The 27,961-nt window shown below is 49.7% G+C and overlaps 1 protein-coding gene and 7 non-coding genes across 11 annotated transcripts; 7 read left to right on the top strand and 1 right to left on the bottom strand.

Annotated features, from left to right (window-relative positions):
* The first annotated feature begins 610 nt into the window (after window positions 1–610).
* CTC1 (CST telomere replication complex component 1) lies at window positions 611–27,937 on the top strand. 4 transcript variants are annotated; one of them, XM_008971319.6, is made up of 24 exons: window positions 619–687; window positions 5,379–5,542; window positions 9,912–10,149; window positions 10,299–10,510; window positions 11,012–11,156; window positions 12,191–12,475; window positions 12,574–12,702; window positions 13,248–13,480; window positions 13,607–13,784; window positions 13,878–14,078; window positions 15,502–15,628; window positions 16,059–16,173; window positions 16,307–16,631; window positions 16,719–16,808; window positions 17,065–17,258; window positions 17,900–17,988; window positions 18,083–18,257; window positions 18,583–18,660; window positions 19,105–19,249; window positions 19,345–19,409; window positions 19,659–19,824; window positions 19,922–20,048; window positions 20,232–26,260; window positions 27,049–27,937. In XM_008971319.6, exons 1-23 carry the CDS (start codon window positions 655–657, stop codon window positions 20,369–20,371), a joined length of 3,654 nt encoding a protein of 1,217 aa, XP_008969567.3. In that variant the 5' UTR covers window positions 619–654; the 3' UTR covers window positions 20,372–26,260; window positions 27,049–27,937. The 4 variants fall into 4 exon arrangements, with proteins under 4 accessions (XP_034798304.2, XP_008969567.3, XP_034798303.2 ...); XM_034942413.4 differs by lacking the exon at window positions 5,379–5,542 and having other exon boundaries at window positions 611–687; XM_034942412.4 differs by lacking the exon at window positions 12,574–12,702.
* On the top strand, window positions 21,486–21,559 carry TRNAI-AAU (transfer RNA isoleucine (anticodon AAU)). The gene has a single exon. It is a non-coding gene; the product is annotated as a tRNA-Ile (tRNA).
* TRNAS-AGA (transfer RNA serine (anticodon AGA)) lies at window positions 21,857–21,938 on the top strand. Its single transcript has one exon. It is a non-coding gene; the product is annotated as a tRNA-Ser (tRNA).
* Window positions 22,240–22,313, top strand: TRNAT-AGU (transfer RNA threonine (anticodon AGU)). The gene has a single exon. It is a non-coding gene; the product is annotated as a tRNA-Thr (tRNA).
* TRNAP-CGG (transfer RNA proline (anticodon CGG)) lies at window positions 25,650–25,721 on the top strand. Its single transcript has one exon. It is a non-coding gene; the product is annotated as a tRNA-Pro (tRNA).
* TRNAD-GUC (transfer RNA aspartic acid (anticodon GUC)) lies at window positions 26,244–26,315 on the top strand. Its single transcript has one exon. It is a non-coding gene; the product is annotated as a tRNA-Asp (tRNA).
* Window positions 26,939–27,010, bottom strand: TRNAG-UCC (transfer RNA glycine (anticodon UCC)). The gene has a single exon. It is a non-coding gene; the product is annotated as a tRNA-Gly (tRNA).
* TRNAW-CCA (transfer RNA tryptophan (anticodon CCA)) lies at window positions 27,628–27,699 on the top strand. The gene has a single exon. It is a non-coding gene; the product is annotated as a tRNA-Trp (tRNA).
* Window positions 27,938–27,961: the final 24 nt, after the last annotated feature.

Here is a 27,961-nt window from a genome sequence, read left to right on the forward strand (position 1 = left end):
TGGTGGGCTGAGGTGGGAGGATCGCTTGAGCCCGGGAGGTCGAGGCTGCAGTGAACCGAGATGGCGCCGCTGCACTCCAGCCTGGGCGATAGAGCGAGACCTCGTCTCAAAAAAATCAGAGAGGGCCAGGGGCTGTGTTTCACGCCTGTAATCCCAGCACTTTGGGAGGCTGAGGCAGGTGGATCACCTGAGGTCAGGAGTTTGAGACCAGCCTGGCCACATGGTGAAACCCCGTCTCTACTAAAAATACAAAAAAAAAACAAAAAACCAAAAACAAAAATTAGCCGGGCGTGGTGGTGGCAGGTGCCTGTAATCCTAGCTACTCAGGAGGCTGAGGCCGGAAAATCCCTTGAACCTGGGAGGCGGGGGTTGCAGTGAGCCGAGATCGCGCCACTGCACTCCAGCCTGGGCGACAGAGCCAGGCTTCGTCTTAAAAAAAAAAAAATCAGAGAAAAGAGACAGGGGTGTCGGGAGTTGGGATGGTGCACTGAGGCGCCTCGCGGAGTCTCTAGGAAGCGAGGGGGTGAGCAGCGAGAAGGAGCTGGAGGTGGCGAGGAAACCCGCTCACCGGTGACGTCACCGAGCGCCCCCCCACCCCCATCCCCACCCCCAAGCGAGCACCTGCCCCTCCCGGGGGCGGAGCTCCGGCGCATCATGGCGGCTGGCCGGGCCCAGGTCCCTTCCTCCGTGAGTGCTGCTATTACGTCTCTTGTTCCTTTTTTCTTGTTTGTCACAGATATTCTTTCTCTTCCTATTTCCTCTGCCTTGTCTTTTGGGCTCGCTGGCCGCGTCCGGCCCATGGGTGAGGGGGTTGTGAGTCGGTCCGCTCCTACCTCTTACTGGTTCTGCGAATGTTTATTCCCTCATTCACGCGGCGCCCGCTGTGAGCCTTAAACTGGTCTCCGTTCACTCTCTAGGGTTTAAGCCTGGTGGGAAACCAGGAGCAGGTTAATGGGGGAACTATGGGGCTGTGGGTTCCTGGAGAAGACCCTTGACGGAGCTGTAGGGGAAAAGGGCAACCATAATAAGTAAAAGCGTCTGAGACCCGAAGTGCGTGTAGAAGGCAAAAAGCGCCGAAAGGGGCTGGGTGTGGTGGCTCACGCTTGTAATCCAGCACTGTGGGAGGCGGAGGCGGGCGGATTACTTGAGGTCAGGAGTTCGAGACCAGCCTGACCAACATGGTGAAACCCCATCTCTACTAAAAATACAAAAATTAGCCGGGCGTGGTGGCGCTCACCTGTAATTCCAGCTACTCAGAAGGTTGAGGCAGGAGAATCGCTTGAACCGGGTAGACGGAGGCTGCAGTGAGCTGAGATTGTGCCACCGCACTCCAGCCTGGGCAACAGAGCGAGACTCTGTCAAAAAAAAAAAAAAAAAAAAAAGCGCCGGAAGGGGTTTCAGGACGGAAGCAAACACATATTCAAAGGCAGGAGGATAGAGCAGGTGTCTGAAAAACTCAAAAGTTCAGTTGGGTGGTGGTGGAGGGGTCAGAGCTGACAGTTTTGTACCTCTTGCTAAGCAGCGACTTTAACATGAGGGTAATTGGGTGTGGTGGCACACGCCGGTAGTCCCAGCTGCTCAGGAAGCTGAGCAGGGAACCAGGGAAGTGGAGGTTGCAGTGAGCCGAGATCGCGCCACTGCACTCTAGCTTGGACGACAGAGCCAGACTCCATCTCAAATAAATAAATAAGATGTTAAGAAAATACAATCTAAAGGATTGGTTTGTGTGTGTGTGCGTGCGTGTGTGTGTGTGTGTGTGTGTGTTTTGAGACGGAGTCTAGCTTTGTCACCAGGCTGGAGTGCAGTGACGCGATCTCGGCTCCCTGCAACCTCTGCCTCCCAGGTTCAAGCGATTCTTCTGTCTCAGCCTCCCGAGTAGCTGGAATTACAGGCATACAGGCACGCGCCGCCATGTCCAGCTCATTTTTGTATTTTTTTTCTTTTTTTTAAGTACAGACGGGGTTTCACCATGTTAGCCAGGATGGTCTCGATCTCCTGACGTCGTTATCTGCCCGCCTTGGCCTCCGAAACTGCTGGGATTACAGGCGTGAGCCACCGCACCCAGCCAGGACTGGGACCTATGTAGGGAAAGGAAGGAGCTAAGGAGGACATCTAGGTTTCAGGATAGAACAACTGTTTGGTTAAGGGTACTATTTGCTAAGTTAGTGAACATAACACTAGAAGAGTTCTAGAAAAGGAGAGGGTTTTGTGGAAAGTTCAGTGTTGGGCATGTGTGCTGCCTGTGGATTGGCCATGGAGAGTCTGGCAGATGGATAGGACTAAAGCTCAGGAATGAGATCTCAGCTAAAGTAGACATACAGGAACAATCATCATCTGGCCATGGCTGTTAAACCCATGCAGTGGTTGAGATAATTGTGGGAAAGCATATTGTGTTCTTAAACTTCAGCCTGTATTAATCTGGATCTTCCCCCCTCCTTTTTTTTTTTTTTTTTTTTTTGAAACAAGGTCTTACTCTGTCACCCAGGCTAGAGTGCAGTGGCACCATCATGGCTCACTGCAGCCTCAACCTCCCTGGGCTCAAGCGATCCTCCCACCTCAGCCTCCCAAGTAGCTGGGACTACTGGCGTGTGCTACCACGCCAGGCTAACCCAGCTAATTTTGAATTGTTGTAGAGTTTCACCATGTTGCCCAGGCGGGTCTCAACCTTCCCAGGCTCAAGTGATCCTCCCACCTCAGCCTCCCGAGTAGCTGGGACTACAGGCACGAGCCACCATGCCCAGCTAATTTTTCTTTTTTGTAGAGACGGGTCTTTGCCTTGTTGCCCAGACTAGTGGTGAACTACTGGGCTCGAGCGATCCACCTTGGCCCCCCAGAGTGCTGGGATTACAGGCGAGAGCCACCACATCCAGTCTGCTCCATTTTCGCTCAGTAGATGAAAACACGAATTTGCCTTTTTAACAAAACTTAGGTAATTTTACCTTGAAGCCATGGGATCACTTTGAGAGACAATCATATTCAGTGCACCAAGCAAAGGATAGGCCATCCGAGAAACAGGAACTACAAAAGAATACTGGGAGAGGAAGACAAAAAGCGTGAGAGTCGGAACTTTGCTTATACTGGTGGGGCAACTCTGAATGGTGATTTGGTCTGCCTTCCACAACTCTGACCATGAATGAGTGTGTGGCTGAAGTGGGCTGAAGGTCCGTGGTAGGGCTGTCCACAAGGATGCTGAAGACATCTAGAACTTGAAGACTTTTTTTTCCTTTTAACTTTTATTTTAGATTCAGGGGGACGTGCGCAGGTTTATTATGTAGGTAACCTCATGTCATGGGGGTTTGGTGTAGAGATTATTTCGTCACCCCTGTACTAAGCATAGTACTTGATGGGTATTTTTTCCGATCTCTCTCTTCCCACCCTCAAGTAGGACCCAGTGTCAGTTATTTCCCTCTTTGTGTTCACGTGTTCTCGTTATTTAGCTCCCACTTATAAGTGGGAACAAACATGCAGTATTTGGTTTTCTGTTCTTGGATTAGTTTGCTAAGGATAATGGTCTCCAACTGCATCCATGTTGTAGCAGAGAACATGATCTCATTCTTTTTTATGGCTGCGTAGTATTCCATGGTGTATATGTACCACATTTTCTTTATCCAGTCTACTGTTGATGTGCATTTAGGTTGATTCCATGGAAGACTGGCTTTTCTAGCTCTTTTCGAGCTCCTTAAGATTAGAAGAATGTGAAAGGCCAGGCGTGGTGGCTCACGTGTGTAATCCTAGCACTTTGGGAGGCTGAGGCGGGCAGATCACTTGAGTTCAGGAGTTCGAAACTAGCTTGGCCAACATGGTGAAACTTCGTCTCTACTAAAAATATAAAAAATTAGCTGGGTGTGGTAGTGGATGCCTGTAATCCCAGCTACTTGGGAGGCTGAGACAGGAGAATCGCTTGAACCCGGAAAGCGGAGGTTGTGGTGAGCCGAGATTGCGCCATTGCTCTTCAGCCTGGGCAACAGAGCAAGACTCCGTCTCAAAAAAAAAAAGAGAGGAATGTGAAAGATTGACCAGGATGTTAATATATGAGCATTGGAGGACCAGGGAAGGAGCTGTAATGGCTTAGAAGTAGCATTAAGGGAGAAGGATAAAGGGCCTACTGCCAAGTGTGTTAAAGCTGCCTAGCACTGGGAGTAGGCCAAACTGGTCCTTTTCCCTAAAGTTATCTACATATCATGGCAACTGTGTGTCCAGAATCTGTGTCAGGTATACAAAGATAGTCCATATCCTCCTCAGGAAGCCCACACCTTAGCTGAAAAGACAACAGGAAACAAATCAAGTGAGGTTGTATCTTGCATATATTTAGTTTGTGGGAAATGCATACCTTTGAATAAAAAAAGGAGATGATTAAAAATTATACTCCGCCTATGTCCTTTTTATGTACTGTCCACTATTAGGCACTTATACATAGTATGGCACTATGTCTTACTCATTTTTGGTTTTGGTTTTTTTGAGACAGTGTCTCACTCTGTCACCCAGGCCAGAGTGCAGTGGCGCCATCTGGGTTCACTGAAGTTTCAACCGCCCCAGGCTCAGGTGATCCTCCCATCTCAGCCTCCTGAGTAGCTGGAACCACGGGCATGTGCCACCACGCCTGGCTTTTTGTATTTTTGTAGAGACATGATTTCGCCATGTTGTCCAGGCTGTACTTGAACTCCTGGACTCAAGCAATCCACCCTCTTTGGCCTCCCAAAGTGCTGGGATTACAAGCGTGAGCCACTGCACCCAGCCTGTCCTGTTCTTTATGAACAGTTTAAAGGATTGTTCAACAATGTTTTTGTCCATTCTTGCTCTTCAACGTACTGACTTTAGAACCAGATTCCATGTAAGATGGCATGAGTACAAGTTTGTTAGAGAAAGGGGCAAGACCAAAGCTGGATGGCCAGCTGTCTATGGTATGGCTGGACTAAGACTTTTAAGGTTTCTTCAAGTTCTAAATTCCTTTACTTTTGATCTTCATTTCATGTGCCCTCTGGATATTCTTTTCTTTTTTTTTTTTTTGAGACGGAGTTTCGCTCTTGTTGCCCAGGCTGGAGTGCAATGGCTCGATCTTGGCTCACCACAACCTCCGCCTCCTGGGTTCAAGCAATTCTCCTGCCTCAGCCTCCCAAGTAGCTGGGATTATAGGTGTGCACCACCACCCCCAGCTAATTTTGTGTTTTTAGTAGAGACAGGGTTTCACCATGTTGGTCAGGCTGGTCTTGAACTCCCAACCTCAAGTGATCCGCCTGCCTCAGCCTCCCAAAGTGTTGGGATTACAGGCGTGAGCCACTGCACCCAGCCTGGATATTTTTTTCTAGTCCTTTATTCTTCCCAAGTTTCCTTGGTGGGCCAGATAGTCAAGATGTTTTAACTAAATTCACTTTCCTCAGGAACAAGCCTGGCTTGAGGATGCTCAGGTCTTCATCCAAAAGACCCTGTGTCCAGCTGTCAAGGAGCCTAATGTCCAGTTGACTCCATTGGTAATTGATTGTGTGAAGACTGTCTGGTTGTCCCAGGGAAGGAACCAAGGTTCTACACTGCCCCTCAGCTATAGGTAAGGAGAGGTGGCGGTTGCGGGGGCTGGGCAGGGGCAGGTATTGAATTCAGGATTGAAAAGTAAGGTTCTATAGTTAGAAAAAGGGCAAGTGAGAGAGTGAGCGGAGGACAAGGTAGTCTAAACATACCCCTTCTGCAGAGCTTTTCTGTTCTAACACTATCAAGCTTTCCTTTTCCTAAAGTTCTCCTGAATTGGCTTAAGATTAAAGAAAAAGAGAGGAAGAGGGGAAGAGAGAAGGAAAATTTGGAAAAAGAACTCTCGAAGTGGGGAAAGAGGCTGGTGTTATCTTTATTTTGTGTATTGGGAAACAAAGATACAGAGAACTGTTTGACATTACCAAGTGCAGATCATTGTGTTTAAGATGTGAGTTTTAGGGCTTCCGAGAGTGTGTTTATATATATATATATATATATATTTTTTTTTTTTTTTTCTCTACACTGTCATTTCCAAAAGTGTTCTAGGCAACGTTAGTAAAGCACAAGAAAAGGGGTTCATAGCTAAGTAAGTGTGAGGGACATTGAATATAATAAACGTCTCTGGGAGAGTCATAGGGTTTATTAACATATTAGAGGCTATCACAAGTCCTGCAAAAGAAACCTATTTATCTCCTCATAGAAGTAATCACTATTGGCCAGGCGCAGTGGCTCATGCCTGTAATCCCAACACTTTGGGAGGCTAAGGCAGGTGGATCACCTGAGGTCGGCAGTTCGAGGTCAGCCTGCCCAACGTGCTGAAACACCATCTCTACTAAAAAAAATACAAAAATTAGCCGGGCGTGGTGGTGGGCGCCTGCAATCCCCAGCTACTCAGAGGCTGAGGCAGGAGAATAGCTTGAACCCGGGAGGCGGAGGTTGCAGTGAGCCAAGATCGCACCATTGCACTCTAGCTGGGCAACAAGAGCGAAACTCCATATTTAAAAAAATAATAATAATCACTATCTTGGAGATGGGATATATTATTCCAATAAATATTTTAATAGTTTTACTACACATGCATCTATCCTTAAGCAATATAATGTAGAGTTTTGCATACATGTAGACTTTAAATAAATGGTACTGTACCCTATGTAAATACCCTCTGTGATTTGCTTTTTTTTTTTTTTTTTTGAGACAGGGTCTCACTCTGTCCCCCAGGCTCTAGTGCAGTGGTGTAAACATGGCTCGCAGCCTTTACCTCCTGGGCTCAAGCAATTCTCCTGCCTCAGCCTCCCACATAGCTAGGACCACAGGTGCATGCCACACTGGTCTCGAACCCTCAGGCTCAAGCAGTCCTCCTACCGTGGCCTCCCAAGGTGTTGGCATTATAGGCATGAGCCACCGTGCCTGGCCTGCTTTTTTTTTTTTTTTTTTTTTTTTTTTTTTGAGACGGAGTCTCATTCTGTTGCCCAGGCTGGAGTGCAGTGGCATGATCTCGGCCCATTGCAACCTCTGCCTCCTGGGTTCAAGTGATTCTCCTGCCTCTTGAGTAGCTGGGACTATGCGCCACCACACCAGCTAATTTTTGTATTTTTTAGTAGAGATGGGGTTTCACCATTGGCCGTACTGGTATCGAATTCCTGACCTCAGGTGATCTGCCGTCTCGGTCTTCCAGAGTGCTGGGATTACAGGTGTGAACCATTGCACCCAGCCCCTGCCTGCTTTTTGTGCTTAACATTATACTTCTTTTTTTGTTTGTGGTTGTTTGTTTTTTGAGATGGAGTCTTGCTCTGTCACCCAGACTGGAGTGCAATGGCATCATCTCGGCTCACTGCAAGTTCTACCTCCCAGGTTCAAGCAATTCTCCTGTCTCAGCCTACCAAGAAGCTGGGATTACAGGTGCCTGCCACCACACCTGGCTAGTTTTTGTATATTTGCAGAGATGGGGTTTTACCATGTTGGCCAGGCTGGTCTTGAACTCCTGACCTCAGGTGATCCGCCCACCTCAGCCTCCCAGAGTGCTGGGATTACAGGCGTGAGCCACCGCGCCCGGCCCATAGTGTATATGCATATCTTGAGCCTGTGTTTACCTTGGTTAAAAAATTATTTTTATTTATTTTTCCCTATTTGGTAGGCATTAAATGATATTTTGTTACATTAATTCCAAGGTAATTTCTTTTTTTTTTTGAGATGGAATTTCGCTCTTGTGGCCCAGGCTATAGTGCAATGTCGCAATCTCTGCTCACTGCAACCTCCGCCTCCCAGATTCAAGCAATTTTGCCTTAGCCTCCTGAATAGCTGGGATTACAGGCACTCGCCACCATGCCTGGCTACTTTTGTATTTTTGGTAGAGACGGGGTTTCACCATGTTGGCCAGGCTGGTCTCAAACTCCTGACCTCAGGTGATCCTCCCGCCTCGGCCTCCCAAAGTGCTGGGATTACAGGCATGAGCCACTGTGCTTGGCCTAATTCCAAAGTAATTTCTGAGGGTACTTGTACACGGTTTTGTTTTTTTTCCTTTTTATCATTTTATTTCACTGGACTGTTTTTCCTTTCTTTTCCTATAATTCTTGTCCATGTCCATAACACTTAAGATTACTTTTTTTGGCTGGGCGCAATGGATGGCTCACGCCTGTAATCCTAGCACTTTGGGAGGCTGAGACGGGTGGATCACGGGGTCAAGAGTTCGAGACCAGCCTGGCCAGCATGGTGAAACCCTGTCTCTACTAAAAATACAAAAAATTAGCCAGGCATGGTGGCACATGCCTGTAGTCCCAGCTACTTGGGAGGCTGAGGCAGGAGAATTGCTTGAACCCGGCAGGCGGAGGTTGCAGTGAGCCGAGTTCACGCCAATGCACTCCAGTCTGGGCGACAGAGCAAGACTCTGTCTCAAAAAAAAAAAAAAAAAAGAGACAGTTCTCTCTGGTTGCTTTTTCCTGGGCCTTCAGATAAGTAGGAAAACACAGAGAAAGAACATGGACTTTTGAATGAGGCACATCTAGCTTTGCCACCCATGCCTCTGTGTACCTGAGCCTCTGAGTTTCCCCATTGGTGGTGTTTACAGGGTTTTGAGGTGAAGAAAATTCAGCGTTGTGCCTGACCAGACTTAGTATAGTATAGCTTGCATGGCAGGGGCCAACAGGTATTAGTTTCTGTCTTTGCCTTGTGTCTTCTCCAAAGCTGTCAGGGAAGGAGAGCAGACGCAGAAGGGGAATGGCTTTCTAGAACAGCATTCTCTCTCTTTGATACTCATTTGTGCATAATGTTCTTGAGTCCAACAGGGAGGATTAATTGTGATGTTTTGTAACTCGATCCTTTTCATTTCCACTTAAAAAAAATCATGGGGCCGGGCACAGTGGCTCATGCCTGTAATCCCAGCACTTTGGGAGGCTGAGGCAGATGGATCAGCTGAGGTCAGGAGTTTGAGACCAGCCTGGACAACATGGTGAAACCCCATCTGGAGAGGGTTCCAGATTTCAGTCTTGATTTCACTCCAGCCTGGGCAAAAGAGTGAGACTCTGTCTAAAAAAAAAAAAAAAAAAAAAAAAAAAAAAAATTCAGGGGAATGCAAGCGAGAATAATGGTATTACAAACAGGTGAATTTATCACAACGTTGATAATTTAACCATTACTTGTATCACATCCAACACCCACATCTCAGCCTCAGCTTCCCCCCTAGTCTCTAGTACTGCGCTATTCTAGACTAGAAAGGAACTTGACTGGGGTCATTGTAGTTGGACTGTTAGATGCCTAAGTGGTCCCATTAAGTTCTCTCTGGAGTTAAGAGCTGAGATGCTTTCAAGAGAATTGCCTTTGTTATTTACAAAGTGTTCTCCCCACACATTCATTTCCTCAGGCCCCTCATGCATTCCTACTTCATTTCTCTGGGTCCTCTCCCTGGCACCATCTTGTTGAAGATACTATTCAGCACAGAATTGGACTCAGATCCCATCCTTATTTTCTTTTTCCTTTTTTTTTTTTTTTTTTTTGAGTCAGTCTCACTCTGTTGCCCAAGCTGGAGTGCAGTGGCGTGATCTCAGCTCACTGCAACCTCCATCTCCTGGGTTCAAGCAATTCTTCTGCCTCAGCATCCCAAGAAACTGGGATTACAGGTGCACACCACCATGCCCGGCTAATTTTTTGTATTTTTAGTAGAGATGGGGTTTCACCATGTTGGCCGGGCTGGTCTCAAACTCCTGACCTCAGGTGATCCACCCGCCTTGGCCTCCCAAAGTGCTAGGATTACGAGTGTGAGCCACTGCGCCTGGCCCCCATCCTTATTTTCTTAGGCCTTTAGCCCCAGGTTTTACCCCTTTAATCAATCAAACTCATCTCTTAGTCCATGTTCCCTGCAACCTTTCCCTGGGCTCTTGAGGGTTTATCAGGGTTGAGGGTTGCCTTAGTAGGCTTGGACCTGGCTTTGCAGGACCTCTGTTCCCTTCACTCTACAGCTTCGTCTCAGTACAGGACCTCAAGACTCACCAGCGTCTCCCATGCTGCAGCCACCTGTCGTGGAGCAGTAGTGCATACCAGGCCTGGGCCCAAGAGGCTGGACGAAATGGGAACCCCCTGCCCCGAGAGCAGCTGTTACTTTTAGGGACACTAACAGACCTATCGGCGGACTTGGAACAAGAGTGCAGGAACGGAAGCCTCTATGTGAGAGATAACACTGGCGTCCTGAGCTGTGAGGTGAGTGGAAGGTGGAGATCAGATGCCTCAGATCCTGACAAGAATGGTGTCCAAGGATCAAGGCAATTAAGTCTCTGAGGAAACAAACGGGGAGGTGCGTGGATAGGATGCTAAGGTCCTGATTAACCCTTGCTCTTGGTCTTTCTTAGCTCATAGACCTGGACCTTTCTTGGTTGGGCCATCTTTTTCTGTTCCCCCGTTGGAGTTACCTCCCTCCTGCCAGGTGGAATTCCTCAGGGGAAGGGCACTTGGAGCTGTGGGATGCCCCTGTGCCAGTGTTTCCTTTGACCATCAGTCCTGGCCCCGTCACGCCTATCCCTGTCCTCTACCCAGAGAGTGCTTCCTGCCTGCTCAGGCTCAGGTAATTTCCCCCTCTAGGCATGGCGGGGGTGCTGTAAAACTGAAGGATGATGCTGGGTCAGTGGAGGGAGAGAAAGAAAAGGGCATTGATAGTAATATAGACTGAATGTTCCAAATCAAGGGAATGGTGGGCTTTGAATATTAAGAAGGTAAAGAGAAGGGTTGTTCAAGGGATCTGTGCCTTACCTAAGGGAAAGAGAATTTTGAAGGTTTTTAGCATACCTTGCTTTGGGCTATGGACATTTTGTATCATTACCAGGTTATTCTTTACTGTGGAAGGGACAGCATTTATAGGGAAAAAGAAGAGAAATAAAGACGACTGCTGCTTCTTTTTTTTTTTTTTTTTTTTTTTTTTTGAGACGTAGTTTCACTCCTGCTGCCCAGGCTGGAGTCCAATGGCGGGATCTCAGCTTACTGCAACCTCTGCCTTTCGGGTTCAAGTGATTCTCCTCCCTCAGCCTCCTGAGTAGCTGGGATTACAGGGCTTTTTCTTCCTTCTTAGAAACAAGCTCAGAGGTGTGCAGCGAAACCTGGCTGGGAATCTAGTTCGATTGAGTGCTCTGGTGAAAAGTAAACAGAAAGCTTACTTCATCCTGTCTCTTGGTAGATCACACCCAGCTGTCACCCACGTGTCCATCATCGTGCAGGTGAGGACTGGGGTCATTTCAGCCGTGGAAGTCGGGGAGGGTGGTAGAACTTTCAGTAGGAAAGATAGCATCATAGGAGGAGCCATGTAGGAAAGGAGGACAGCTGGGGAGAGCTGTTTTCTGGAATAGCGCTGTTGGGAGAAGATTCCGGGAAATGTTTGTGCATAGAGTTAGGGAGTAGACTTTCCCGCTGTGCAACTCACTTGAGCACACAGCTTTTAGATTGTATGTGACCTTTTAAAAAACTGCCACGCTCACTTGTGGAGATGACCAAAGAAATCATTCATCTTAACGCCATTGAGACATTGAATACAGGCATTAAAAAAAAAAAAAAAAAACTTGGTACTTACTGTTGACTCTTTTTGCATCAACTGGTACAATTTTATTTTTATAATTTCAACTTTTAGACTCATGAGGTACATGTGCAAGTTTATTAACTGGGTATATTTTGTGATTCTGAGGTTTGGGGTATGATTGATCTCTTTACCCAGGTACTGAGCATAGTACCCAAGGTAGAAATTGTAAATCATTGATTTTTATTCTAACCATTGTTTTATGACATATAAGTTTCTGAATAATGTTTCTTTTCCTTTTTATAGAAATTTTTAAAATATATGTATTTTGTAGAAATAGGGCCTTACTGTGTTAGAGAAGAACAGTTTGTCATACTTCCCTTGACATCGGTCACAATACTGGATACATATATACTCAATACACTTTGATTACATGAATGAATGTTGTTTGTGTGTTATGGGGCGGGATAGGGCACAGTTTTCTCAGTGGAATATTTATGTATTTTGAAGGAAGTTTTAGGGATGGTTTGTATGTTGGGGAAGTGGTTTGGAAATATTTGGCATCTCCTGTGAGAGAGGAGAGACGCTGAGATTTAGTTGGCAGACATAGGGAAGATGGAGAGGTGAGTAGAGACTCACAGGGGGCAGGTCTCTGAGTTCAAGTCGTGAGGGAAAAGGACTCTGGCAGAGTGGCAGTGTTGGGGTCTCTTGTGTCACATTGCCTGTCTCTGCACAAGCCAGGTCCCTGCCCAGCTGGTGTGGCACAGAGCCCTTCGGCCTGGTACAGCCTATGTGCTGACAGAACTGCGAGTGTCCAAGATCCGTGGTCAGCGCCAGCATGTTTGGATGACCAGTCAGTCCTCCCGTCTGTTGCTGCTGAAACCAGAATGTGTGCAGGAGCTGGAACTGGAGCTAGAAGGACCCCTCTTAGAGGCTGACCCCAAGCCACTCCCCATGCCCAGCAACTTGGAGGACAAGAAGGATCCAGAAAGTCTTGTCCGGTATTCTAGACTCCTATCCTATTCGGTGAGCACAGGGAGAGATCCTAGAGCTTGAGGGGCCGGAAATGTGGGTCTTCAAGGAGGAAGAAAATAGCGGTCAACTGGACCTCGGCCTGTTTGCAGGGAGCAGTCACTGGCGTGTTGAATGAGCCTGCTGGCCTCTATGAGCTGGATGGGCAGCTGGGGCTCTGCCTTGCCTACCAGCAGTTCCGTGGCCTTAGGCGGGTGATGCGACCTGGAGTGTGTCTGCAGGTATGTGAGATCAGGGCTGATAACAAAAAGAGACCTCTGCAGCTTCTCTTACCTTCATAGGCTCCTTTTCTGCAGCAGGGTGGTTATATAGAAATATAGAAATTAAAAGTGTGTGTTAGGGGGCACTTTTGCTAAGGATAACTTGGACAGAAGCTTAAATAAAAAGGAGTAGAGTCTTGGGCACTGTGAGGAGGAGTTGTGGCCAGAGCATCTCCTTCACAGAAGGGCCTTTCAACTGGAGGAGGAGATAGCTGAAGCACAGATCTGGGGCTGGGGTGATCTCAGGCGACCCGGTGAGAAGCCTCAGCCATGTCTGTTCATCCAGGAGCCACCCAGCCCACAGCAAGACTGAGTGGAGCTCATGGGAGATGAAGGCTGACCGCAGCGGGAGTGGGTTGTAATGGAAAGTGAGGCCAGCCCACATGGGAGAAATTGCTTTCCGTCTTCCTGGAACCCAGGCAGTGGCAAAGTGCGGTTAACTCTGCCTGGGTTCATTGAGTTGGGGGCTTCATCTCTGCTTTTTCATTTTCTCTGCTTTTCCCCAGCTCCAGGATGTTCACTTGCTCCAGTCAGTGGGAGGGGGGACAAGAAGGCCAGTGCTCGCCCCCTGCCTCCGTGGCGCCGTTCTGCTTCAAAGCTTCTCTCGTCAGAAGCCTGGAGCTCACTCATCCCGTCAAGCCTACGGGGCCTCCCTGTACGAGCAGCTGGTGTGGGAACGTCAGTTAGGACTTCCCCTCTACCTGTGGGCTACCAAGGCCCTGGAGGAGCTGGCCTGCAAGTGAGGAGGCTGAGGGCCCAGGGCGGGGAGGCAATGGGAGTAGCACACTTCCTTGGCAAGGAGAGCAGGATTCTTGAAGAGGCAGGCTCTTCAGGGGAAGTGACTGTGCTGCTTTTCCTGGCCAAGGCTGTGTCCCCATGTGCTGAGACACCACCAGTTCCTGCAATATTCCTCTCCTGGGAGCCCCAGCCTGGGACTGCAACTCCTGGCTCCTACCCTGGATCTTCTAGCTCCGCCAGGCAGCCCTGTTCGGAATGCACACAATGAGATCCTTGAAGAGCCACATCACTGTCCCCTCCAGAAAGTATGAGGATGTGGGGGAAGGATGGTGGCAGAACACTGGAGGACACCTGGGGCCCATGGGACACACACCCGATTTCTCTTCCCTCCTTGACAGTACACTCGGCTGCAGACTCCCTCCTCCTTCCCCACTCTGGCCACCCTGAAAGAGGAAGGACAGCGTAAGGCCTGGGCCTCCTTTGACCCTAAGGCCCTTCTGCCCCTCCCGGAGGCCTCCTACCTGCCCAGCTGCCAACTCAATCGCCGCCTGGCTTGGTCCTGGCTCTGTCTGCTGCCCTCTGCCTTCTACCCAGCCCAGGTAAGGGGGACCCTAGCAGGGCTCAGGGGATTTCCTTTTTTTGTCATCCTTATTGCCACGACCCTAGTCTCGGTTACTATCTTTTTTCGTCATTTTGACTACACTAGCCTTCTAAGCAGACCACTTCATCTGTTGTTGGCCCCTCCAATTCATTCTCTCTGCAGCAACTAGAAATGGGGATATGCCAGGCACAGTGGCTCATGCCTGTAATCCCAACACTTTGGGAGGCTAAGGCATGAGGATCACTGGAGCCCAAGAGTTTGAGACCAGCCTGGGTAGAGAGACCTTGTTGCTACAAAAAAGTTGTTTTAATTAGGTGCGGTGGCATGTGCCTATGGTCCCAGCTACTCAGGAGGCTGAGGTAGGATTGCTTGAGCCTGAGAGATCAAGAGTATAGTGAGCCAAGATCACACCACTGCACTCCAGCCGGGGCAACAGAGCAAGACTCAGGAAAAAAAAGGAAGTTTAAAAAAAAGTGAAACTCGTATTACAGAACTCTCTTGTTTAAATCCTTTTTTTCGAGACAGGATCTTGCTCTGTAGCCCAGGCTAGAGTGCATTGGCGCGATCATGGCTCATTGCAGTCTCGACCTCCCAGGTTCCAGTGATCCTCCCACCTCAGCCTCCCAAGTAGCTGAGACTACGGGCGTTCACCACCGTCCCTGGCTAATTTTATTTTTTTATTTTTTTGGGACAGAATCTTGCTCTGTCACCCAGGCTAGAGTGCAGAGGCACTATCTTGGCTCACTGCAACCTTGCCTCCTGGGCTCAAGCAGTCCTCCCACCTCAGCCTCCCGAGTAGCTGGGACTGTAGGCATCCATCACCACGTCCAGCTAATTTTTGTGTTTTTGTAGAGATGGGATTTCGCCATGTTTCCCAGGCTGGTCTCGAATTCCTGGACTTGAGTGATCTGCCTGCCTCAGCCTCCCAAAGTGCTGGGATTATAGGCGTGAGCCACTGCACCTGGCCTGGGTTAATTTTTACACTTTTTAATTTTTAGAGATGGGGTCTCACTATGTTGCCAGGCTGATCTCCACCTCCTGAGCTCAAGTGATCCTTCTGCCTTGGCCTCCCAAAGTGCTAGGATTATAGGCGTGAGCCACTGCTCCCAGCTTAAATTCTTTGTGTGCCTCCCAGTGCATATAAAGTAAAATCAAATGTCTCATTGTGTCCTGTGAGATCCCGCATGGCCTCTTAACTGTAACCTCTATTTGTGCGCTTTCTCTTCTCCTACTAAATGTGTGAATGCATGTGTGTTTTTTTATGTCTGTCTTCCCCACTTGAATATAAGTTTTTTGAAGCCAGAGACGTGTCTTTTTTGTTCATTTTGTAGCTTTACCATGTAATACAGCATCTGGCAAATAGTAGCTGCTCAGTATTTGCTGAATAAACATTTGATAACTCAACCTTCATCTTCTTGCAGGTTTTACTTGGGGTTCTGGTGGCTTCATCTCATAAAGGTTGTCTGCAACTTCGGGACCAAAGTGGTTCCCTGCCCTGCCTGCTCCTGGCCAAGCACTCTCAACCCCTCAGTGACCCACGGCTGATAGGTTTGGAGTTCAGATGTGGAAAGAAGATGGTAGTGGGATGGTGGTTCTCATAGCCAGGGGAGCCTGGGAGGAAAAGTCTGCTGGGATTTACTAGAGATGCAGAAGTGACACATGTCAATCAACAACTTCTGGGAGACTTGTATGGCAAGCAGAGAACAGGAGCAAGAGGACCCCTAGCCAGAATTTCCAGCATGCATTTCTCCACCATAGCTCCTAACATGCACTCCAGGATTACAACTGTGTCTCCTACATTCTTAGTTTGGAGAGAAGGTGTCACCCCTCTAAGGTGGGGGTCAGGTGTGGGCTTTCATGTCATGTGAGGGCAGCAGCTCTGGCCTGGGATGGGTAGTGAGGCCGGTAGGATGGTTTGCCTTGCAACCCACCCCACAGGTCTCCTTTCTTGTCAAAACAGAAAACTTTCTTCCTCTAGGCTGCCTGGTGCGGGCAGAGAGGTTTCAGTTGATCGTAGAGAGGGACGTGAGAAGCAGCTTCCCTTCCTGGAAGGAGCTGAGCATGCCAGGCTTCATCCAGAAGCAGCAGGCCAGGTTGGCTCCTTGGGGTCATGGTTGTCTTGAGTCTGAGGGGAAGGAAGGGCCTGGTGGAAGGAGTGGGATGCTGGGGACCAAAATACCCAATGCCTGCATCACTAAGAAATGTATTCCTTGTCTCTCCCAACAGAGTCTATGTCCAGTTCTTTCTGGCTGATGCCCTGATCCTGCCTGTGCCCAGACCCTGCCTTCATTCAGCAACACCCTCAACACCTCAGACAGATCCCACCGGCCCAGAGGGACCCCACCTAGGACAGAGCCGGCTCTTCTTGCTCTGCCACAAGGAGGCCCTCATGAAGCGTAATTTTTGTGTCCCCCCAGGAGCAAGTCCAGAGGTGCCCAAGCCCACCCTCAGTTTCTGTGTGTTGGGGAGCTGGCTTGGGGGCACCCAGAGGAAGGAGGGGACTGGATGGGGGCTGCCCGAGCCCCAGGGAAATGACGACAATGATCAGAAGGTAAACTGGGACTCCAGGGACCCAGGACCTGACCTGTGCCCTGAGCCTCTGGCTAGGATGCCAGTACTTTGCTCTCCATCCTCTCAGGTTCACCTCATTTTCTTTGGCTCTTCAGTCCGCTGGTTTGAGTTCTTGCACCCGGGACAGGTGTACCGACTCGTAGCTCCTGGCCCCCCTGTGAGTGTCCTACTTCATCATACCTTTCCCCAGAAAGCTTTTTTGGGGTTGGGGTCTAAAGAGGGCATGCCAGTGCCTGGTCATTCTCTAGGCCTCCTGGAAGAAGGCTGGATTTAGATACACCAGAAAGCCTGTGTGTGTTGACACACTTCCTTCTCCATGCTCCAGAAATAACAAAATTGGGTCAGAGTATTTTGTGAACCTCCCACTGGACTAGCACACACTCACAGGCAGTCGTCTTCCCATTTCCGTGCAGACACCAATGTTGTTTGAAAAGGATGGTTCATCCTGCATATCTCGGCGTCCTCTGGAGTTGGCTGGCTGTGCATCCTGCCTCACTGTCCAGGACAACTGGACTCTGGAGCTTGAAAGCTCCCAGGATATCCAAGATGTGCTGGATGCAAACAAGTCATTGCCTGAATCCTCACTGACCGACCTGCTCAGTGACAAGTAAATGTCCACCAAGCCCCTCTGGTTAATTTGGCCACTCTCTCTTCTCCCAAGCTAGCTGGGTTTGGTGAAGACTTCATTTTCTGCTACAGGAGGTATTTCTTTTGTTATTGTTGTTTTTGTTTGGTTTTTTTTTTTTTTTTTTTTTTTTTGAGACGGAGTCTCACTCTGTTGCCTAAGCCAGAGTGCAATGGCCTGATCTCAGCTCACTGAAACCTCTACTTCCCTGGTTCGAAGGATTATCCCGCATCAGCTTCCCAAATAGCTGGGATTATAGGGGTGCACGCCACCACCCCCAGCTAGTTTTTTTGTATTTTTAGTAGAGACAGGGTTTCGTCATGTTGGCCAGGCTGGTCTTGAGTTCTTGACCTTAAGTGAGCCTCCCACCTCAGCCTCCCAAAGTGCTGGGATTTAGGGGCATGAGCCACCTTGTGCAGGTTTTGAATGATCTGCCACAACCCTCTTTTTCCCATAGGCCCTGTTACTCTTAGTGTGCAGTGTGGCAGAGCTCAGGTTTTTTCAGGACTTTATATATGAAGTTCTAGCAGATACTTTAGCTCCATTTTCTGCCTTGAATCTGACTGTCTCCACTCTGTGCTTTCTTGTGCCTCCATTCTCAGTGTATTTCCCTGACCTTCCAGTTTCACAGATTCCTTGGTGTCTTTCTCCGCTGAGATTTTGTCACGGACACTATGTGAACCCCTTGTGGCGTCTCTCTGGATGAAACTGGGTAATGACCCTTCCTTTGTGGGGAAGGTATGAAATAGAGTGATGGGACTTTGTGGACTTCACAGATCCTACTAACACCCACCTTCCTTCTATAGGGAACACGGGGGCCATGAGAAGGTGTGTGAAGCTAACAGTCGCTCTTGAGACTGCTGAATGTGAATTCCCCCCTCACCTGGATGTATATATAGAAGACCCACACTTGCCTCCCTCACTAGGACTACTTCCAGGAGCCCGGGTCCACTTTAGCCAGTTGGAGAAAAGGGTTTCCAGGTGAAGATGTGTAGTGTCACCTGCCTCCTCTTGCTACTGATGTGGCTCTCTGGAATGTGCACCCCTGCTTAACTTTGCTGCAGCGACCCCTTCTCTTTCATACAGGTTTCCATATATCAGTCTGCCATTTGTGCCCAGCCAGTACCCTCCCGAGGTGTTGCAGGCTGGTCCTCCTCCTAGTCTTCCCCTAGCTTTGGTAGAGCCATGGCTAGGGTATGTCCCTCAGGGGGAGTGGCCACTCTGTGGTGCTTGATCTCTGAGTCCCAGCTTCTACCCCAATTTGCCTTGTCTTCCTGGTCACTCACTATTCCTCTTCCACTTGCAGATCTCACAATGTTTATTGTTGTTTCCGGTCATCCACTTATGTGCAGGTCCTGAGTTTTCCCCCTGAGACCACCATCAGGTCAGTGCCCAGACCCCAACCCCTAAACTTCCTGGCTTCACATCTGCATCTCCCACATGTCCCTGGTTCTGAAGATTTTGCCATCATTACAGTCTTCTCCAATCCCAACAAGATGTGTTGAGTCAGAGGAGCTTCTCTACTCCAAATAAAAAATGCTCTGTGTCTATCATTGTACCCAGAATCATTTAGTGTTCTAGGCTTTTGAAGGCTTTTCAGTCTTAACATGCAAATATTTCTTGGCTAACATCATGGTGTTCAAACCTGAAAAATAACCAATGACTATCAGAGATCAGGAATTAAAATGGGGCTTCTAGGAGCGCATGGAACCCACTGCTGTCCCCATCCTGATGCCCTCTAAGTCCTTCTAGACCCACCCTGCTTTCAGAACCCCTTTGCCTGTTCTGTTATCTTGACCCCTGTCTCTGTCTCCCTGTATTTATTTAGCGTTCCCCTGCCCCACATCTACCTGGCTGAACTTCTGCAGGGTGGTCAGTCCCCATTCCAGGCCACTACCTCTTGCCATGTCGTCTCTGTCTTCAGCCTTCAGCTCTTCTGGGTGTGTGCTTATTGTACCAGCATCTGCCGGCAGGTAAGGGAGGGAAGGAACAGGCTGAACTGAGTATGGAGTGCCAGAGGGATGTGATGGGACCAAGAGGACTTTTCCAACCACTGTCTTCATCCCAGGGAAAGTGCACTCGCCTGGGCTCCACTTGCCCTACGCAGACAGCTATAAGCCAGGCCATCATCAGGTGAGAGCACAAGGCGGGCACCCATTGTGCCATTTACTTATGAGACCACTTTGTCCATCTGCAGTTTCTACATTAGCATAATTCCTGGCTCATGAGAATTGCTTAATATTTTTTGAACGAATGAATGAGGGTAAGCTCCTAAATCTGTGAGCCAAAGACTGCAGACAGCGGGGAGGGAGGCATGTTGGGTCCAGGGTGTTGGCAACCTGGGTTGCTATAGGCGTTTTTATTTCCTCCTGCTCCCCATAGGCTCCTGGTGGAGGATGGGACTGCCGAAGCCGTGGTGACCTGTAGGAATCACCATGTGGCAGCAGCACTAGGGCTGTGTCCTAGAGAGTGGGCCTCCCTCCTAGATTTCGTCCAAGTGCCAGGCAGAGTGGTCTTGCAGTTTGCAGGGCCTGGAGCCCAACTTGAGGTGTGATGTGGCTGGGAGGGAGGGACTCGGATACCCAAATTCCTGGGCTTTTGGCAAAGGGTTTAGGAGCCAGTTAACCTTGACCTTCTCTTTCTAGTCTTCAGCCAGGGTTGACGAGCCCATGACTATGTTCCTCTGGACACTTTGTACTAGCCCCTCTGTCCTCCGTCCTATTGTGCTTTCTTTTGAGCTGGAAAGGAAACCGTCGAAGATCGTCCCATTAGGTAAGGTTGGAGACAGGGGGATCATGATGATAGGGGGATCATGGTGATACAGATAGATGGGTCCCTGGGAGGAAGAGGGATGAGGGACTGATGGGGAATTTCTGGAGTTAGGGAGGAGAATGGTGGGTGGGAACTAAAAGCCACATGCCTGAGACGTGTGTTTTTCCTCTCTTCCAACCTCAGAACCTCCTCGGCTACAGCGATTCCAGTGTGGAGAGCTCCCTTTCCTGACTCATGTGAACCCCAGGCTCCGATTGTCCTGCCTTTCTATCCGAGAGTCAGAGTACTCCAGCTCTCTGGGGATCCTTGCTTCCTCCTGTTAACTGAACTGCAAGGATGGCCTGAGAGTCCTTCCTTGCTGAAAACCTGAAGGCCTAGGTCCTGGCTCCTCCCCCTACTTGTTCAGTGATTGAACCAAGGACTCCAGATTCACAAACTGCTACTCCACTATAATTTCCCTTCTTTGGTGTTCTGGTGCCAGCCTGCCTTGGCAAAATTGTGGCAACAGGAAATCATGGCACTATTAATATGTCCTCTGATTGGGACAAGGCACCTGCATTCACAGGCGGCCCTGAGCACCTGGGTTCTGACTTTGTCGCAGGAGCTGAGGGAACAAAAGACTTGCTCGCTGTGGGGTGATGGTGACAGGCCCATTGACCTGCAATGAAGCCCTCTGGTGTCATTTCTCACTGGTACTCATCTCTGGGGTCCCAGGCCTCCTGACTCCTAGTTGTCCACCTCCTAGGAACTCCTAGTCGTTCATCATCATTTCAGCCCTTTGCCGCCAGGGCCAAAGGTGGAAAGTGATTTGGAAGAGAAGAGCTTTTGGTCCAGCAGAAGAAATGGTACCAAAATCAGTCTGCAAAGGAAGTAAATTGGGGAGTTGGCGGCAAGGCAGAGAGCATAGCTATGATGGTCTCAGTCAGTAAGGCTGGGCCCTGCAGGAAGTCACATATGAATGCCTAGAGGTGTTCACAAGCACAAAGAAGGTGTAGGGGGAGGCAAGTGCCAGGCACAAGCAGGGGCAGGTGAGGACTCTGGGTGACTGTGCTATAGGGCCCCAGGCTACGGTTAGCCCTGTAGGTTTCCCAAGGGCCTGGCCTAAGGCAGATCCTTGATCAATATACCTTGAGACCAGAAGGTGCTCCGAAATCACAACCATAGAATTAGGGGATCTAGGAACAATTCTTTGGAGATACCAATGCCTTTGGCTGGTGTTGCTGCATTTCTTTACTGGGGACTGATAGATGGAGAGGTGGAAAGATGAGCTGAGGCACATCTTTCAGAGCTACTGGGAGGCCATTTCTTCCTGGCCTTAGGATTTGTTCGTCTTTGGGAGACTTTTAGAGCGTGGTTAAACCCATATGTTGGGATTTATGCTGCTTTTATGGTAGCAATACCCTATATTAAGATTCGAGGTAGATCTGGGAAATTAGTGGCCGGTTAGCTCAGTTGGTTAGAACGTGGTGCTAATAACGTCAAGGTCGCGGGTTCGAACCCCGTACGGGCCAGTGGGTGGCTTTTTTTTTGTGTTTTGTTTTCTAACCCTCTGCTGTTATCCGGAAGTTTCTACCCGGAGCCAGTTGCCTTCTGGTAACAGAATTATATTGCACCTACTGCTTCCTATTCCCTGAATCACTAGCGCTCCCGAAGGCTTGGAGGGAGGAGTCTCTGGGCACCCGGGTGAAAGGAAGGTTCACGTGCAACCGCCGCGTCTTTTTTTTCCCTGAAGCGAATTCATGGAGGTAGATGTTTGTCAGTCAAGGGAAGTAAGAAAGGCATTGGATGAAAACGAAAACATAAGTCTCGTAGTCGTGGCCGAGTGGTTAAGGCGATGGACTAGAAATCCATTGGGGTCTCCCCGCGCAGGTTCGAATCCTGCCGACTACGTCATATTTTTTTCTTCAGCATACTGACCATATTTCTCTCCAGGACGGGATGATCCAGTCGGCACCCTCCAAACCTCTCATCTAGGAACTCTAGAATCGAGAATTTGATTTAGAGTCTATGATTTTGGTTTGAAATCTATGATTAACTTCTTTGGACATTGAAGGAAATCCGAGGAATGGACAAGTGATGCAAGAGCCAGTTGAGTTACCAAATTAGTTCTAGAAAGATCTGAAAAAGCTCGGTCGGGGTTCCTAGCTCTATATTCTTGTAGATGAATTTCAGGAACCTTTATGGCAGCTTCGGCGCCGTGGCTTAGTTGGTTAAAGCGCCTGTCTAGTAAACAGGAGATCCTGGGTTCGAATCCCAGCGGTGCCTTTATTCAATTGAAACAGCGTGATTTTGCGGCTAAATCCACATCCCTTCATGTATTGTTTTTATATCAGAACGCGTAAGAGTTTCTGTTCTGCACTCATAGCACCCACATTTCCTGCAGAGTCAAGCTGCCACTCCCATGAGATCGCCACTCTAAAAGGTGGTTCTCTAACTTAGGGGCAGAAATGCTGCATAGGCTAAGGGTCCTTTGCTTAACTGATGCCACACCCCACTGGTGCAGGTGGACTGGGTCAGGCGGCCGCCCCACCCTCGATGGAAGGGGCTGCCCACCTTCCAGGCCTCTTTCTCCACCCTAGGACGTCCCCTAGAACCTGAGCCACTTTGTTTTGTTTGGCTCTTCATTATAGTTCTTTGGGTTTGGTGGCTGATAATTTTATATATATAGTATATAATATAAAAATATATATTTAAATATACAGTATTTAAAATTTGGCACAGCTTCCAGATGCGGTCCTCTAACTGGTCTTTCACTTGCAGTTACCTCCATCCCTCTCCACCAGCGGGATGTCAGGGTAAGGAGTAAGCAGGGATCCGGCTGGCCTGGCCTGGCCTGGCACCAGGTTTCGTGCAGCAGGGTGCAGAAGGGCTGAGGCCATGTGAACAGAGTCCAAGAAAGCATCATTTGGGAGTCGCTAGGGATCCTGGTGTGGAAGGGCAGGGCACATTTCTGGAGCACTGAAGCTAGGCTGGTTAAGGAAGAAATAAATGCCAGAGATAAGGCAAGAAATAGGATCTGTGAGCTCTTGGCAGGACCTAAACCTCCTTGGAAGATAGGCAGAAAGCTCTCGACACCATTCCATGGCCCACGAACCAATGTAAGATGAGCAAATGGCTTGAAGGAATTGCTACCTCCAGGTCAAGCCAGGGATGCAGCACTGCCGAGACCACGTTTGTGCCAAGCACTGGGCTGGACCCTGTGCAGAACCAAATGAACAAGGCACGTTCCCCTTTTCAGCACTAACGGCACTGTAAGAACAGGGAGAAGTGGAATCTAATCTGGCCTGAGGGTAGAGGGTGATCAGCTAAGTCTGAAACACCATGTAGAAACTTGCCATGTATGGCCGGGCGCGGTGGCTCACGCCTGTAATCCCAGCGCTTTGGGAGGCCAAGGCGGGCGGATCACGAGGTCAGGAGTTCCAGACCAGCAACCTGGCCAACATAGTGAAACCTGGTAACATAGTGAAACCTCGTCTCTACTAAAAATACAAAAAATTAGCCAGGCATGGTGGCAGGCGCCTGCAGTCCTAGCTACTTGGGAGGCTGAGGCAAGAGAATCGCTTCAACCTTGGAGCGGGGAGGAGGTGTTGTCAGCCGAGATCGCGCCACTGCATCCCAGCCTGGGCAACAAGAGTGAAACTCCGTCTCAAAAAAATGAAATAAAATAAACGAATGATCAGCTGTTTGTTAGTTCTTGGTTATTAAAAGTGGGGTCTATGTACGCACTTTTCTGAGGAAAAAATAGTGTGTAGGGTATGTGGATGGGATTATGTGTGAACTCCCTGGATTGTATACATTATACATGTTTAGGAAGAGGGCCATCGCTTTTTTTTTTTTTTTTTTTTTTGAGACGGAGGGAGTCTCATTCCGTCACCCAGGCTGGAGTGCAATGGCACAATATTGACTCACTGCAACCTCCGCTTCCCGGGTTCAAGCAATTCTCCTGCCTCAGTCTCCCGAGTAGCTGGGATTACAGGCGCCCGCCACCACGCCTGGCTAATTTTTGTATATTTAGTAGAGACGGGGTTTCACCATTTTGGTCAGGCTGGTCTTGAACTCCTGACCTTGTGATCCACCCACCTCAGCCTCCCAAAGTGCTGGGATTACAGGTGTGAGCCACTGCGCCCGGTGAAGAGGGACATAGCTTTCATAAGGGTCATAAAGGATTTAGGCCTCCCCTTCTGCAGCGTTTAAGTGCCTGAGGCCAGGGAAGAGGTGACTGGATTATTTTGCAGAGAAAGCTGGGGCCCAAGGGGAGGGAGACAGGAATTGGAAAAGGGTAGGAATGGGGGAGGAGATGCCAGATCAGCCCTGAGAACCTCTTTACCCATCTCAAAGACTTGGGACACTAATGGGAAAGGCTGGGCTAACTTCTGCTGCCCTTCCCCACTGTCTGTCCAGGGGCACCTGGGAAAGACAAATAGGAGCTGAATCCTTCACTGAAAGCCCCGTCATCGTATCTATGGGTTGGGCATTAGGAACGGCCTGGCCCCACAAATCACACAACTGGGGTGTAGAACAAAATGGTTCCAGAGATGCCACCAGGCTGGTCCAGGGCCGATGCAGGCCAGAACCCCGCTGGGAGGACTCCCCAGAACAGGCACTGAGCTGAGGAAAGGCAGGACACGTCGTCTGCTACCGACCCCACCAGATCTTGCTGGGACTCTGGGCAGCTCCGGAGTAAGAGCAGCATGGTGAGTGTTTAAGAGCGCAGAGGCTCACTGGGCAGCCCCGGGGACACTGCTAAGTCCCCAAACCGGGTCTACAGGCCTTCGACCACATTCATGCGGCCACGTGCCTCAGAGCCTTTGGGGGGTCTTAGGAGGCAGGCAGGAGGGTCTCCCTTCTAGGCCATTCTAGGAGGGGACTGGGGAGCAGAGGTTAGACTGTAGGGTAGGGGTAACCTGATCTTACAGTCCGGAAGCCATGAGACTAGTCGCCTGGCCTTGCGCCCCGCCCCACTGCAGGGTGGAAAGCCTGTCCCCCTCCAGTCACCCAGCTCAATAACGCCCTCCTCCGTGGGTCTTCTGGGCCCCAGAAATCGTTCCGTCTTTCCCTCGCTTGGGTACTGCCATGCGGTCTGGGGAACCCGTGGACTATCGATGGGTCTGGCCCAGGGTTTGCCCTGCCCGTTAGCCCAGGAGGATAGACAGACACGGGGCACTGGTGTTCCCCTAGTGATTTCTCCTGCCCGTCCCGAAAGCAAGCAATTCCACCGCTTCTCTTCAAAGCTCTGCAACGAAGAGCTAGGTCCAAGGACCGCAGGCGGAGGCAGGAAGTGTCAAGATCCCAGGTTACGGAATGGCACCAAGTCGGTAACCAAAGGAAGCAACAACCCGGGTGTTCAAGGCAGTCGTGCAAGGCGGCGCGGGGGCGAGGCCGAGGCCACTCCCTCCGACTTCCTTGACGCTATTTCCTGGGAGGAGCCGGAGCTCGCGGCCCGGAGCCAAGAGATTCCCAGCCCAGTGCTCCAAAATACTCGGCCTGGGGGAGGCTGGTCCGTGAGCGCGCGCCAGGACCGTTCCGCCATGCATAGTGGACCCAGCACTACAGCAAACCTGGCACGACCTCTAAGGCGGTTCGCGGCAATATCTGCACGTCGGCTCGTTGGTCTAGGGGTATGATTCTCGCTTCGGGTGCGAGAGGTCCCGGGTTCAAATCCCGGACGAGCCCTCCTTTACCTTTTGCTGGGACAAGAGTGCCTTCAAGGCATGTGTTACCTGACAAGCGCTGCAGGAGGCTTGACTGGAAGTCATCAATGTACAGTAAGCTCTTTTGTGGCACCGCAGTAGCAGAAAGCATCTCAATCCCCAGACCCGCCTGGCATGTCAGGAAGAGACGAGGCACGCCCAGACTTGGGCAGATTGCTCCCTTTCTGCTTCCTGACTTCCTTCCTGGTGTCTCAACTCGGCCACCACAGCCTGGTTTCGCTTTGATTGACACGCGTCAATCTATAGTTGTGGATGACAGTGTTCGGGAGAGCCCAGGACTGTCAAAACTTGGTTCTCTGCAGCCCTGAAGGCACTCTGTCTCTTTCGGTCACTCCATCTGACGATTGGTGCCTGAAATACACCTACGGTTTCTGGTCAGCGTTTATCAGTGGTTGGAAGAACAGAACCCCTAGGAACCCTGCTGTCAGCACGCCGAGTTTAAAGTCTCAGATCAAGGATTCGGAGAAGGACGTCCACAGGTCCCTCCTCGTTAGTATAGTGGTGAGTATCCCCGCCTGTCACGCGGGAGACCGGGGTTCGATTCCCCGACGGGGAGAGTACTACTAGTTTTGAAACTTCTATCTTTTTGCTTTCATTAAATCCGTCCTGGTCCCTGGGATGGAGCTATAAAAAAGAGGGAAAGGAGGAGGGGAGGAGAGTTTGGCCTTTCTCTCCAGCTCGCATTCTAAGTTTCCATTTTACTTCAAGCAACTTAGAGTTCAAACGTGTACCTAAAGTGGCCATTATCTGCTCTGCTCAGTATGCTCATTAGCGCTCAGACTTGACCTAGCTTGCTCCCTCCTTGACGGAAGTGCGCATTTCCAGTCTCTGCTTGAACCTGGGCAAGTAGCTTTGGCCCCCAGCCGTCCAGGGTGCAGAGCCCGGGCTTTTGTTTCCTTTCGCCTCCCTGCTTTTTGTGGATTCGCACTGCGATCCGGGAACAGTAGGCAACCCCGGGCCGAGATTCCGACGCGCTGCTCTCGCCTGGAGGGGCTTGCAGGGAGCATCCGTCAGGAGCGCGGTGGTCCAGCCGTGGTCGCGGGTGTAGCGGAAAGTGGGTCCTTTCGGAGCGGAAGTTTCCTCAGGAAAACCTCACGAAAACCCTCAACGATGCTGGGGCCCAGAAAACACGAAAAGGAAAAGGCGGGGGGGGTGGGGAAAAAACACCCAAAAACGACTTGCGTTGGCCGGGAATCGAACCCGGGTCAACTGCTTGGAAGGCAGCTATGCTTACCACTATACCACCAACGCTCGGGTGCGAACTCTTTTTGCTGGTTTTCATACCTCAGGTTGGTTGGGATGAGTCGGGTTGGACCCGTGCGGATCCAGGAAAACAGCATCAGCGAGATCGAGGTAAAAATAATGGCTGCCGTCGTCTGCCCAGCGCGCAATTGTGAGTGACCTTCACCGCTAGCGCGCGCCACCCACCCCACATGAACCTGTAGGGTTACGCCCAGTCTACAGACGAGGAAACCAAGATCCAGGGAAGCTGAGTCACCGGCAGAGCTGGGATTACGTCTAAGATTTGTCCAGGGGGCGAGAACTGCAGCGACACCATGATGATTTATCATCTCCAGAAAACAAAAAAAAGGCCTAGACACACAAAAATGGCTTCTCTGCAGAGTGAGCTCAACGAGCTCAATGTGATTCCAGTTAAGGAATTGGGCCTTAAGCCAAATGCGCCTAAACACAACTTGCCTCTCTATTATTTATCCAGAGGATGAATTTAATTCCTACGTACATGCGCCCACATCTCGTCAGCTGGTGCCTCAGAGAGATGCGCTGACAAATCTTAAAGGTGGGGCTTCATGACAAAAGTCCGCCCATTATTGCTGCTCAACAGACCCATCAAGTCACGCTCTTGGACAGGCCTCGTGGCGCAACGGTAGCGCGTCTGACTCCAGATCAGAAGGTTGCGTGTTCAAATCACGTCGGGGTCAAACGAAATATTGTTTTCCCTAATCGAATAGACCTACGGTGACATTTTTCAGGATAGGAAAAAAAAAAGCCTCCTCAGTAGAAGGATAGGAGGGGAATGAGACAAATATGAACGTTATTCAGAAGTTGGGTGCAGACTTTCAACATTATGTGATATATCCCTGTGGCAAAACTGCGCATGTATCCCTAAGGTCTATAAAAGTAAAAATAAATTTAAAAATAAAAAAATTCCCTGTTGTATGGAAATTTTTAAATAATTTTTTG

Source organism: Pan paniscus, chromosome 19 (genome assembly GCF_029289425.2).
Source record: "Pan paniscus chromosome 19, NHGRI_mPanPan1-v2.0_pri, whole genome shotgun sequence".
NCBI classification, from domain to species: Eukaryota; Metazoa; Chordata; class Mammalia; order Primates; family Hominidae; genus Pan; species Pan paniscus.

What these genes read in the sequence shown, in the direction of transcription:
- CTC1 (XM_008971319.6), top strand. Translation starts at nt 655, where the DNA reads ATGGCGGCTGGCCGGGCCCAGGTCCCTTCCTCC. An exon ending in GGGCCCAGGTCCCTTCCTCC is followed by an intron (nt 688 to 5,378) that starts GTGAGTGCTGCT and finishes CACTTTCCTCAG; the next exon opens with GAACAAGCCTGGCTTGAGGA. An exon ending in CTAGACTCCTATCCTATTCG is followed by an intron (nt 12,476 to 12,573) that starts GTGAGCACAGGG and finishes GCCTGTTTGCAG; the next exon opens with GGAGCAGTCACTGGCGTGTT.